The 13,083-nt window shown below is 50.9% G+C and overlaps 1 protein-coding gene across 1 annotated transcript; it reads left to right on the forward strand.

Annotated features, from left to right (window-relative positions):
* The first annotated feature begins 4,197 nt into the window (after nt 1–4,197).
* On the forward strand, nt 4,198–6,956 carry EPOP (elongin BC and polycomb repressive complex 2 associated protein). Its single transcript, XM_058820561.1, has one exon. The coding sequence runs from the start codon at nt 4,198–4,200 to the stop codon at nt 6,160–6,162; it is 1,965 nt and encodes a 654-aa protein (XP_058676544.1). The 3' UTR covers nt 6,163–6,956.
* The last annotated feature ends 6,127 nt before the right edge of the window (nt 6,957–13,083 follow it).

Here is a 13,083-nt window from a genome sequence, read left to right on the forward strand (position 1 = left end):
TCCCCCCTCGCTTGCCCAAATTCCCGAAAACTCCAACTTTGCATTTCTGAGCGCTCCGGGGTGGGGCCGGGGTCGCTCTGGGGTCAGCGGGGTCACTGCGGGTCACCGAGCAGCTGCTCCACTCTCAATCCCCTGGAAAATCCCGGGAATTCGGGAGGATCCGTTCGCATCCCGAATAAACTCCTCAATCACCGGAAATACTTGGGAAAAGGTTAAAAAAAAAAAAAAAAGAAAAAAGGGGGGGGATTTTTCCCACCCTTTTAGGGTTTGGTAGCACCAAACTCACTGTGGTTTAAAAACGTCCCAAAGGGGTTTTAAATTTATCCCAAATCTTTCTGTTTTATCCCAACATTTTCTATTTTACCCCAAATATTTTTAGGGATATTTTTTTGCTTCCCACAAGGAAAGGGAGTGGACAAAACCATTCCCTGTAAGAGGAATAATTCAACTGGGATGGGACTAATTCATTTCTAATCCAGTTTCTGGGGGTTTTCCTGGCAAATCCGTGTATCCTCCAGGATTTCTTTCCCTTTTTTATCCCAAATCTCTCATTTCCCCCTCGAGGGTGGGAAGGGAATGCCAGCACCCCTGGATTTGGGGCAATTTCTATTAATTTCCTCTTTCCTGGGATCCAAATGGCTAAGGGGGGAATTTCCCAGGTGAGGATTGTCCCGGGAATATTTCAGGGGTTTTCTTGTGGCCTGGGAGGGTTGGGAATGTGTGAATACAGAATGTATTCACATTATGTATACATTCGCATAAATGTATATATAAATAAATGCATATAAAAATAAATAATGTGTAAAAGCATAAGCGTATACATAAAATAAATTACATATTAGATTTTAAAATAAATAAAAATCAATTACATACAAATATATAAACTTATATATAAATATATAAACAAATATACAAATACAGAAGTTCAGAAACACCCAGACGCACACACCAATAAATACTCAATTATATGCATAAATAAACACAAATACTTGGATATTCCAATATTCGGATATTCAAACATTTGGATATTCTGATATTCAGATATTCAAATATTTGAATATTTGGATATTCAGATATTTGAATATTCCAGTATTTTGATATTCCAATATTCTGATATTCAGACATTTGGATATTTGGATATTCAGATACTGCAATATTCAGATATTGGGATATTTGGGTATTCAGATATTCCAATATTTGAATATTCCCATATTCAGATATTGGGATATTCCAGTACAGACACTTCCAGGTTTTCTGGCCGAGCTCGTTCCCCAAAAAAGTCCACCCCAGGGATCCCTCAGTGGGATCCTGGAAGATCCTAATCCTTGTCTGTTCCCATCTCCAAAAAAACCCCTAAAAGAGTAAAAAACCCCAGCCAAGAGTGAGCCGTGCATTGATAACGGGAGGTGCAGGGGACACGGAAGAGTCCTGGGGCCGCAACGCCAGGAATTTGACATAAAATGAGTTTATTTGATATTAAAATAAGTTTATTTGGGATAAAAACGAGTTTATTTGGGATTAAAATGAGTTTATTCGGGAAGCACCTCCCGCCCGTACCCTGCCCACTGCAATATAAATAGAATACATGAATTAAAAATAAGTATATTTATAAATAGAAAGCATTTCCATGTCCCAAACCGCGTCCCTACAGATACACCCCGCGTGGAATCCCGAGCGGAATTTCACCCTTTTCCCAAAAAATCCCCTCCTGGCGCTCCCAGATTTCCTGGGAAATGACGTCTCCACTCATCCCCCAGCCCCCTTCCGCTCGGGGGGCTCCGGTTGCTCCCCCAGATTCCCCCTCGGGAGTTTGGGGAGAATTCCCTGCGATTTGGGGTTTTCCCGGCGCCCTTCGGGATCCCCTGGGAGGGGCAGAATTCCCGAATTTTCCTCCCCGCTCCGCTCCTCCCTCCCGGCCGAGCTCAGCCCAAAGGTAAAATGGCTCTGGCTCGGTGTGCGAAAGGGAATTTAACCCCAGGATTCCCAGAAAAGCTCCAGCGCCGCTGAAAATTTCGGGAATTTTTCATCTTGGTGGCCCCCACACCCCTTTTCCCGAACAAAGAAGGATTTGGGGGTTTTTGTTGAAAAATTCCTTTCAGGAAATTCTCTCCTGTGCGATACCAGGGGGGAAATGTGGGGGATTGGGGTGGAAAATTGGGATTTTTTTGGTGCAGGGGAGCACCCATGGGTGCTGGAAAAAGGGGGAGATCCATCCCACAGGGATCCCTCTGGGATCAGCGGGAAAAGCGATCAGGTGATCCCCGCTCGCGGATTGGAGTTGTTTTTTTGTTTTTTTTTTCTTTTTAATTTTCTTTTTTTACACTCTCGCTCAGGAATGCGCTTCCTCCTCCTCTTTTCCTCCTCCTCCTCCTTTCCTCCTCCTCCTCCTCCGGGATCGTTGCTAATTTGGGATCTCTCGTGCTCCAAAAAATCATTATCATCAAATTTCAGATTAAAATTAAAAAAAAAAAAAAAATCCAAACAACCCAAAAAAAGCCCAGAAGGAGAAGAACAAACCAAACTTTTCATGCAGGAGACAAAAAAGGGGCTGGGGAGGGAGCGGAGCCGCCGCTTCCCTGCCCCCAGGAAGGTTTCCCTGGGAACAGTTTCCCCAAAATTCGCCTCCTGAGCAGGAGCTCAGACCCGCTCCAGCGGCCTCAGGTTCAGAGGGACCCGCCACAATGGAGCCCAGCGCTTAAAATTGGATCTTTTTTATTATTTTTTCTCATTTTCACCCCTTTTGCAAAGAGGAATCTGCAGCCTGGGGTTGTTGCAGGGATTTTTGTTTGGGTTTCTTTTCTTTTCGGGATTTTTTGTTTTGGTTTTTTGTTTGTTTGTTTTTTTTTTTTTTTTTTTGAGAGGGGGGGGAAAGCACCGCGGGAGAGTTGCTAAACACCAAAGGAACCTTGGGATTTAAAGTTGGAAATAAAGTTTAGCAGCTCCGAGGTGTGAGAGAGAATTACCTGTTTTTTCCCTCTATTATTTCCCATTTTGAAAATTTATTTTCCCCTCCCTAATTTTATTTTTCTTTTTTTTTTTTTTTTTTTTTTCCTTTTTGGGGTATTTCTTTCCAAATTTTTATTTTCCTTTTTTTTTCCTTTTTTTTTTTCTTTTTTTTTTTTTCTCCTTTTTTTTTTTTTTTTTTTTTTTCCTTTTTACCTTTTTTCCTTTTAACAAAGAATTCGAACGGAAAAAAAGGACACGAAGTGAATAAAGACGATGTGGGAGTAAAATACAAAAAAGGGAAAAAAAAGAAGAATACAACTCTCTCCTAACTCTCTTTTTCTCCACCGCTGTTACTGTGGACGCCAGCTAATAAATACAATTAATTAGCAATTAATTAATAAGCTGCAGGATGAATTGTGGCCGAGGCGATGACTTCGAACAAGCCGCCTAGAAGGAACATTTTTCGTGCTTTATTAAAAATATTCCTCCACACACCCATCCCAGAGGAATCCACATTTGGGAAGGCGCAGCGACCTCTTCAACCAACCCAAAAAACCATCGAAAAATCCATTTAAACCGCGGAAACAAAGCGGAGGCGCCCGCGCTGCCGCCACCTCGGAACCTCGGTGATTTGGGGTTTTCATTTGGGGTTTTTCGAGGGGGGAACAGCGGTGCGGGGGGGTCCCCATTGTGTGCACGGGGTTTGGGAGGGGGCGCGGGGGAAATTTGGGGTTTGGGGACACCCGATGGAGCCGGGGACGGTCGCGGGGGTGCGCCCGGAGGGAACGCGGGACCCCCCCGCGCCCCCCGAGCTTTGTCCGCTCCAGCTCTCGGTTGATTTACACCGATCCCCCCCCGCCCCAAAAAAGGGGATTATTTGGGGGGCGGAGGTGGGTGCGGGGCTGGCCCGGGCGATGAGAGATGTTTGACTTCTTGATTTTTTTCTCTTTTTTTTCCTCGCCGGGGAGGGGGCAGACGAGGAGCCGAGCCCTGGAGCAGGAATTGGGTGGTCGGGAGTTGTTGCCAGTCCCCAGCCGGAGCATTTGAAAGCTAGATCGGATTTTTTGGGGGTTTTTTTGGGTTTTTTTCCCCTCTTTTCCCTGTTTTTTTTTCACCTCCCCCTCCCCCTCTGGCCCCTCTCTGGAGGGATGTGTGTGATCAGCGAGTGGAAACACAAATGTCCTGATTTTCCCTGCCCCTCTTTGAAAGGGACAAAGTAAAAAACAACAAAAAAAAAACAACCTCGCAAAAATGTTCCTGACCTGCGAGGGGACCTTGGGGATCGTTCCGGCCACCATGGACTACAACGTGCAAGCCCGGCCGGGCCATTTCCACGCTGGCTACCAACAGATCGAAGGCATCAACTTGGGCTACTTACAGATCAACGGCACCCAGATGTTCGCGCTGGCCCAGGTGCTCAGCGACCTGTTCAAGGACATCCCCAGGACCACCATCAGCAAGAAAATGGAAACCTTAAAGATCAAGAGCCGCCGCTGCGACCTGGCCGAGCTGCGGACCCTCAAGGCCATCAACTCGGTGCCCACGCGCGCCGTGAAGTGCTCGCTCATCTCCAAGGCTGACCTGGAGGCTCTCTGCACCTCCTGCAAGAGCCTCCGCCGGAGGAAGAGGAGGAGGAAGAGCAGGAGAAGGGAGCAGCTGCTGCTGCCGGGCCCCGGGGAGTTCTTCCCCTGCCCGCGGCCCCCGCCCTGCCGAGCCGGCGGCTGCTGCGGTGCCCCCGGCCGGGCCGTGCCGCCCCCTAGCCCGCAGCAGCTGCAGCCCGCCCGGGGGGGGCTCTTTGGGGGGGTCGTGGACGGCTCCCCCCGGGACCTGGCGCTGCTGGGCCCCGCGGCCGTGCACCCCTGCGCTCTCCCGGTGCCCGCGGGCCGGCACCGGCGGGGCCCGGGCTGGCCCCGGGGGCTGCTCCCGCACGGAGCGGGGCCCGCGGCCGCCAGGAAGGGCCGGTGCCGCGGCTTCCCCGCCTCCAAGCGCCAGGGAACGTCCGCCGGCTACTCCAGCGACTCGGACTCCAGCCTGGACCTCGCCGCGTCCAGCCCCGCCACCTCCAGCGACTCCTCGGAGGAGGAGGAGGAGGAAGAGGAGGAGGAGGAGGAAGGGGACAGCTCGTGCAGCAGCGAGGAGGGCAGCTCCTCGGAGTCGGAGAGCAGCTCGCTGTGCAGCGGGGACTCGGTGCAGAGCACGCGGTACCGGCAGGCGGCCCTGCCCCGCTTCCAGCCCCCCCGGGAGCCGCTCGGGGAGGAGCGGCCGGCGGAGCCCCCCCCGAGCAAAGCGCTGCGCCCCGACCCCGAGCTCCTCTTCCTCTCGCAGCACCTCTGGGCCCGCACCCTGCGAGCGTCAACTTTGGAAAGTTTGAGCGCGGCCGCAGGGCCGGGGACTCAGCCGGGGCTGTACGCGAGGCACGAGGCCTCCCCTGCCTCCTCCTCCTCCTCTTCCTCCTCCTCCTCGTCGCCTCCTCCCTCCCCGAAAAGCAGCAGCACCCGCACCCCCGGGGGGGCCCCGCCACAAAAGGAGCGCGGCTTTGGGGACGCCGGAGGGAAGGATTTGCACAAAGATGCCTCGAACAAAAGCTCCTCGTTAGAGCGGCCCGGCGGAGCCTCCCCGGGGCCGGCGCCTTCCCCCGAACCGGCCCCGGAGCTGCGGGCGAGCCCCGCTGCCCTCGGCGAGCCCCGGCCGGAGCAGTTCGACCGCTTGATCCGCCAGTCCAAGCTGTGGTGCTACGCCAAGGGATTCAACGTGGACGGGAAAAGTTTGCGGCACGGCCGGGGCAGCCCGGAGCCCTGGAGGGGAGCGGAGCTGCGCTTCCAGTCCCGCGGAGGAACCGAGAGCCCCGCGGCGCTGCGGGGCCGCCAGGACGGCAACGCCAAACGGCGGCGCCTGGCCAGGGTCAGCGAGAGGCAGCGCGGCCCCTCCAAAGCCAGGCCGCCAAAAACTCCCCGGAGGAATTCCAGGAAGGGAAACGCTCCCTGCAAAGCCAGCCCGCCTCGGAATTCCTTCAGCCTGATGGGCAACTTCCCCTGCACGCCCTCGCTGGTGGTGGGCGAGGACGGGGACCTGTGCCCGGCCTCGTCGCTGGGTGGCAAAAACTCCTGGGCGCTGTCCAAGACGCACCCGCTGTGGCGGTGGCACCTGGGGGGCAGCGCCATCCCCGTGCCCCCCAGCCTCAAATTCCGCGGCTGCGCCAGCCTGGAGGATCCCTGAGCAGCGCAGGAAAAACCCCAGGATTGCGGGAGGTGCCTGGGATGGGAGCGGGGTCAGCCCAGCCCCGCGTGGGGAAGGGGCTGCCCGGAGGAGCCGCGCGGGGATTCGGGGCTGATTTGGGGCGATTTGGAGCTGATTTTGGCTCGATTTGGGGCGTATTTGGGTCTGATTTGGGGCCTATTTGGAGCTGATTTGGGCCCGATTTGGAGCTGATATGGGGCTGGTTTGGGTGCGACTTGGGGCTCATTTGGGGCTGATTTTGGCCTGATTGCGGGACGATTTGGGTCCGATTTGGGGCTAATTTGGAGCTGATTGGGGTCGATTTGGGCCGCGTGAGCTGCGGGATGTTGGGTTTGGGAGGAGTTTTAGGGTGAGGTTAAAGCGCGCGATGGAACCCAAACAATTTCCCAAAAACTCCGCGCGCCGCTGGAAACGAGGGAGTGATTCCCAGGAAAGGGATTTAGGGATGAAACGGCTGCTGGGAGAACTGGGAATGAGCTGGGAAAACTGGGAAGGAGCTCCCGCCGCCCTCACCTCCCGACCCTACTACAAAAAAAAAAAAAAAAAAAAAAAAAGTCCCAAACCCCAGACCTCATTTCTCCTTTTTCCTCCATAAAAATTGGATTAAAACAATAAAAATTCCATGCAGGAAAGAGAAAATTCCCGTTCCTTTCAGGGCCGAGTAGATCCTGGGGAAAATTTGGAAAATCCGGAAAATCCCGGTTTTCCAGCGGGGTTTTTGTGGTGGAGGGGCAGGGAGGAAACGCCAACTTTAAAAAAAAATCGGGAATTTCGAGAGGTCAGGAGAAAGCGGGAGAGGTGGAGAGGGGGTAACTTGAAGCTGCTCCATGGAAATCTAAAGAATCTTTTTAAAAAGTGGTGGAAAATGGGAAAAATGCGAGGAATTTGTGTGATAATCATCCCTGGAAAAGGTTTGAATCCCGGGAAGAAAATCCGGGAAAATCGGGAATGAAAGGATTTGATCCTCGCTGGAATTTCCCTCCCTCCCCTGCTTGAACTTTTCCAAACCTTTGGAAATTCCCGATGGAATTTTCAGTCCATCAAGGCCCACAAATCTCTGCTTTGGAAACTTTAAAAACCCCCCAAAATCAAAGCTATTTTGGGGTTCTTTGTTTTGTTTTGTTTTTCTTGGGCTGTTTTTTTTTTTTTTTTTTTTTTTTCAGGAGGAAAAAAATTTCCCGGCTCTCTCCGGGGGTCCCGCTGGGAAAATTCTTACTTTTCTCTGCAAAATTTAGGCCCAAAACCAAAAAACAAAACAAAAAATTTTCAAAATTAAAAATCGCTGCGAGGGAAAAGGGAAGGATTGAAAGGAAAATCTCCACACGCGGCCTGCTGGATTTATTCCTATTTTTAATTTCATTTTTAAATTTCATCAGCGCCTTAAAATATAAGGAAAATAAGGGCGAAAGGGCCGGCGGGGGGAAAGGGATTTTAAAGGCCAGGAATATTTAGGATCTGCTGGGCGCCGTTTTCTCTGGAAGTGGCGAATTGGTGCTAAAAGGGGTGTTTGTTTAATTTGGGGTTTTAGTGGGTTTTTTGGGTTAAATAGGGTTTTTTTGGTTGTTTATTTCGCCCCGTCCCGCTGAGCAGAGTAGCGGGAAATTCCCTCGGCAAAATATTGGGATTTTGGAGCAGTTATTCCCCCCAAAAAATCCCCCAAACAACCTGAAAACGTGGCGAGAAAAGAAGATTTTATGGGAGGTTTTCCATGGAATTCCCATGGAATTCCGGGTGGGGTTAAAAATGTATTTTCTATTTAAAAAAAAAGGAATTTAAAATTATTTGAGGGTGGGGTTGGAAAGCAAATTCCGGGACGCACGCTGGGAATGAATATTTATATTTATATTTATAATCCTATAAAAATCATATAAATATATATTACAAATAATATAACTATATTAAGAATCCTATATGAGTATAAATATAAATATATAAATATAAATATTTAAATCCAGCAACCTTCACACCCCGCAGCTTCCCCCCAAAAAAACTCAGGAATATTTTTCCAAGGGATAAAATCACCTCGGGAATTGCGGGGGGAGTGGCCCAGATTTTTATCCCAGTAAATACGGCTAAAAATTCACTTTTTATATTAAAAATTCACATTTTGGGCAGAGATTTTGTTCATTTCTCTGTTCGTGTATGGGGTTCGGATGTAAATAATTGTGAATATTTCTGAATATTTGTAAATATTCTGTAAATCTCAATAAATTCTCTGTAAATGTTCTGTAAGTATTTGAGGGGCTGAGAAAAAAAATTCAAAATACCTCAAAGTTTTCATTAAAAAGGCCCCTGGAGCAGCAGAATTGCCCAAACAATAATCATTAAAATAAGAATTATCATCCTGATGTTAATTATGATAATTCTTGCTTTGGTTTTGAAGTGTTTAAGGGAATTTAAGCTACCAAAGAATAAAAAAAATAAACTTTCAATGAGATAGAGTGAGGGGGATGGAGTGGCAGTGGAAATAAACAGAATAAAAGAAGTATAAATTTAAAAATAAAAGAAAATACAATTTTTGGCCTGGAATCGTTTGGTTTGGGCTGAAAATCAGCAAATCTGGGGTGGTTTGGGGGTAAAATTTCACTTCCAGGAGAGCCAAAGGGAGGGGAATTTTCATTAAGTGGGAGAAAGGAGCAAAAAATTGGATTTTTTTGGTCATAAAATCCATTCTTGTGTTCATTTTTGGTTGGGGTTGGAGGAAAGCAAAACAAAGATGGGAAAAATAATGGAAAACCCCAACTTTTCTCCTCTGGAGTGGACATTCCCATTTCTTTGGGGTAAAAAATTCTCATTCCTTTGGAATAAAAATTCCCATTTCTTTGAGTTTAAAATTCCCATGTTTGAATTAAAAATTCCCATTGCTCTGGGTTAAAAATTCTTTTTTTTTTTTTTTTTTTTAATTAAAAATTTCCCTTTTTTTGAGGGAATTCCCAGCTCCAATCTGGGATGCAGGGAGGGATCGGGATGAGCTGGAGAATGATGATGGCAAAGGCAAGAGCTGCAGAATCCCATTGGGATGAGCTCCAGGCTGGGAATCCCAACGGGATGTGGTGAGGAGTGGGAATCCTGGATGAGCTGCGGGAATGATGATCCCAGAAGGATGAGGTGCAGGAATGATGATCCTCATGGGATGAGCTGCAGGATCCCACTGAGGTAAGCTCCAGGATGGGAATCCCATTGGGATGCAGTGGGGAATGGGAATCTGGGATGAGCTGTGGAATGATGATCCCAAAGGGATGAGCTGCAGGATGCCAGTGGGATCAGCTCTAGGATTGGGATCCCACTGGGATCAGCTCTAGGATTGGGATCCCAGTGGGATGAGCTCTAGGATGGGGATCCCAGTGGGATGAGCTCTAGGATGGGGATCCCAGTGGCATGAGCTCTAGGATGGGGATCCCACTGGGATCAGCTCTAGGATTGGGATCCCAGTGGGATGAGCTCTAGGATGGGGATCCCACTGGATGAGCTCTAGGATGGGGATCCCACTGGGATGAGCTGTTGGAAAAGCTCAGTCTCCTGGGGTTATTCCCAGTTCCGGGAGGTTCCTCCCTTGCCCTGCAGACCCCAGGGACCGGAGGACACCGAGGGACACCGTCCCAGTGCCCCGGGGGGCTGTGGGGACACCCGAGCTGCTGGCGCCCTCCGCAGGGCTCCCTCCCACCGCCTGCCCGGCCGCGATTTTGGGGAAAAAAAGGGCATTTTTAAGCTTCTCCCAGCAGAGGTCCCTGGCTGCCTGCCCAGAGGCGCTCCCCGGGTCTCGGGGGAATCCTCCGGCCCGAGGGGCTGGAATGGAATTCCCGGGGAATTTCTAATTCCCGATAAATTAGAATTTATCCTCAAAATTTATTCCCAAGAGAAAGAGGAATGTGGCCAGGAAACTGCTCCTGGGTTTTCTTCTGGGTCCAAGGCAAGGGGAGTTTCCTGGGATATCCCAAAGGTGTCAGGACACAGATTTTGGGATCTGCAGGTCCAATCTCAAACAAAATTTTTCCCAATATTTCAGGATTATTCCACTTCACTCATTCCCTGAAAGTGTAATCCCATAAATAAATATTCAAAATATTTCAGGATAATTTCTCTCTACTCCTTTCCTGCAGGTGCAGCCCCATAAATAAACATTCCCTGTCCCAGGATTCAGGGATTTGCCACTTCACATCCTTTATTTGGGAAGGAAATGAAAGAAATAAATTTATTTGTTTTAAAATTTGGCGAAGACACTGAGGTTACTGAAGTGACAGAACCCTCGCGGGGGAGAATGCCCCCACCCCAACACCATAAGCCAGCAGCAGAAAAGGAGAAAATGCCCCCAAAACCCCCAAATCCATCCTGGCAGAGCGGACCCTTCACAGATCCCTCTAAGCCGAGCTTTGGTGCTGCTAATCTCAGTTTCAGTTTCAGGTCCCGTCGCTATTTTGGTGTTGCCGCTGTCACCAAGGCAGGGCGGAGCGGAGGAAGGGGAGAGCAGGGGTTTGTCTAAATTAGGAAATCACCCCAAAAATCTGCAGAACAGGGCCACAGCTGCTCCACACCCTGCTCGGGACTGATGGTTTCAATTTATCCACTAATGAAATTAATGTGAAGCTTAATTAGAGCTGGTTTTAGCACCCGTGGGAAATCCTCAAACCCATCCCAAACCCCTTCACATCCATTTTGGGTAGTTTCATCAAAACTTCCCATTCCTGGGACATGCAAAGCCCCAAAATATATTTCAGCCTCGGGATAGATGTGAGTCAGGGCTGAACTGATTGGTGTCACTCATTAATTACTCGTTAATGACTCATTAGTTTGTTCTGATCCATGCTGGAGCAGTGCCAGTGACTTCTTCCACATATTTTTGGGGGGAAACCTCGAAGATGCCAGAATTTGGCTGCTTTTTGTCTGCCAAAGGCCTAGTCATGATTAATTAATTAATTAATCAGCTAATCACTCAGCAATTACTAATTTCCGGGTCACAGCCCCAGAATTCCTAATGAACAACTGAGGGGAGTGGAAAATTCCAACTCATCCAAAATCTGTCCCACCTTGTCCCCACCCTGTCCCCTCCTGCTGGGGCTTTGGGGGGGCTCCGAGTTAGGAATTTTCTGGATCTGAGGAACTGAAGGATCCTGGACGGTTTGGATAGGACAGGACCTGAAATTCCCTCCAGTGCCATCCCCGCCATGGCAGGGCCACCTCCCCATGTCCCAGGATGGCCTAAACCCTGTCACACCTGGCCTGGGACACTTCCAGGGATGGAGCAGCCACAGCTGCTTTTGAAATTCCCAGCCAGGAATTCCTGCCCAAAATTCCATCCACCCCTGCCCTGCGGGAGTGGAAGCCATTCCCTGTGTCCTGTCCCTCCATCCCTGTGTCCTGTCCCCTCTCCAGCTCTCCTGGAGCTCCTTGAGGCCCTGGAAAGGCTCCGGGGTGTCCTTGGAGCTTCTACTTGCCAGACTGGAGAATCCCAAATCTCCAACTTGTCCTGAGAGAGGAGGGATGGGATCCATGGATGGATGGATGGATGGATGGATGGATGGATGGATGATGGAGGGATGGATGGATGGATGGATGGATGGATGGATGGATGGATGGATGATGGAGGGATGGATGGCTGAGGATCCAGATGTGCCTCTTGGAGGTTCCCCTGTGTCCCTCCACTGCTCGGGGCTGCTCCTCTCTCCACCCTCCTCCCTGCTCCACTCCCCCCTCTCCCCGTTCCCCTCCCCGTTTCCTGCGCCCCCGCAGCCCCGGGCCGGATGCGGCTCCGAGCCCGAGGGGCTGCGGGCGCTTCCTGCCCGCCCCCGCCCCGGGCCCGCCCCGTGCACAGCGGGCACCGGGGACCGGGCAACGGGCACAGGACACCGGGCACAGGACACCAGAGACCTGGCAACGGGCACAGGGCACCGGGCACAGGGCACAGGGCACTGGGCACAGGACACCAGAGACCTGGCAACGGGCACAGGGCACCGGGCACAGGGCACAGGACACCAGAGACCTGGCAATGGGCACAGGGCACCGGGCACAGGGCACAGGGCACCGGGCACAGGACACCAGAGACCTGGCAATGGGCACAGAGCACCGGGCACAGGACACCAGAGACCTGGCAACGGGCACAGGACACCGGGCACAGGGCACAGGACACCAGAGACCTGGCAACGGGCACAGGGCTCCGGGCACCGGGCACAGGACACCGGGCACAGGGCACAGGACACCAGAGACCTGGCAACGGGCACAGGCACCGGGCACAGGACACAGGACACCAGAGACCTGGCAACGGGCACAGGGCACCAGGCACCGGGCACAGGGCACCAGAGACCTGGCAACGGGCACAGGGCAACGGGCACAGGACACAGGACACCAGAGACCTGGCAACGGGCACAGGGCACCGGGCACAGGACACCAGAGACCTGGCAATGGGCACAGGGCACAGGGCAGTGGGCAGTGGACACTGGGGACTGGACACCAGGCAGGAGGTGTTGGGCACCAGGTACTGGGTACTGGCCACAGCAAAGTGGTCACTGGGCACTGGGCACTGGGCAAGAGGCAGCAGACATTGGACACTGGAATTTAAATGGAATTTAAATAGAATTTATTGGAATTTAATTTCCATTAAATGGGAATTTAATCCTTTCAAAGTTCAAGTCCAAGGATCTCCACGGACAAGGGAAGGAAGGAAATCCCGAATCTGATACCGGGACAATCCCAAATCTTCAGGATACAAAGGCCAGAATTTCTTAAACACAAAAGATAAAAGGAAAAAGGGGGGAAATCCTTGGAAAAAAGGGAGTTCAGGCTGAGTGAATTCCTGCCCCTGCATGGATTTTCAGGGATTGGGATAAAGGGAAAATCGTGGGTGGAATGCTTGAGGGGTGCTCAAAAAATCAGAATTTTTGGGCTTGGGTTGAAAGAAATCGCAGG

This window comes from Ammospiza caudacuta, chromosome 27 (assembly GCF_027887145.1).
Source record: "Ammospiza caudacuta isolate bAmmCau1 chromosome 27, bAmmCau1.pri, whole genome shotgun sequence".
NCBI classification, from domain to species: Eukaryota; Metazoa; Chordata; class Aves; order Passeriformes; family Passerellidae; genus Ammospiza; species Ammospiza caudacuta.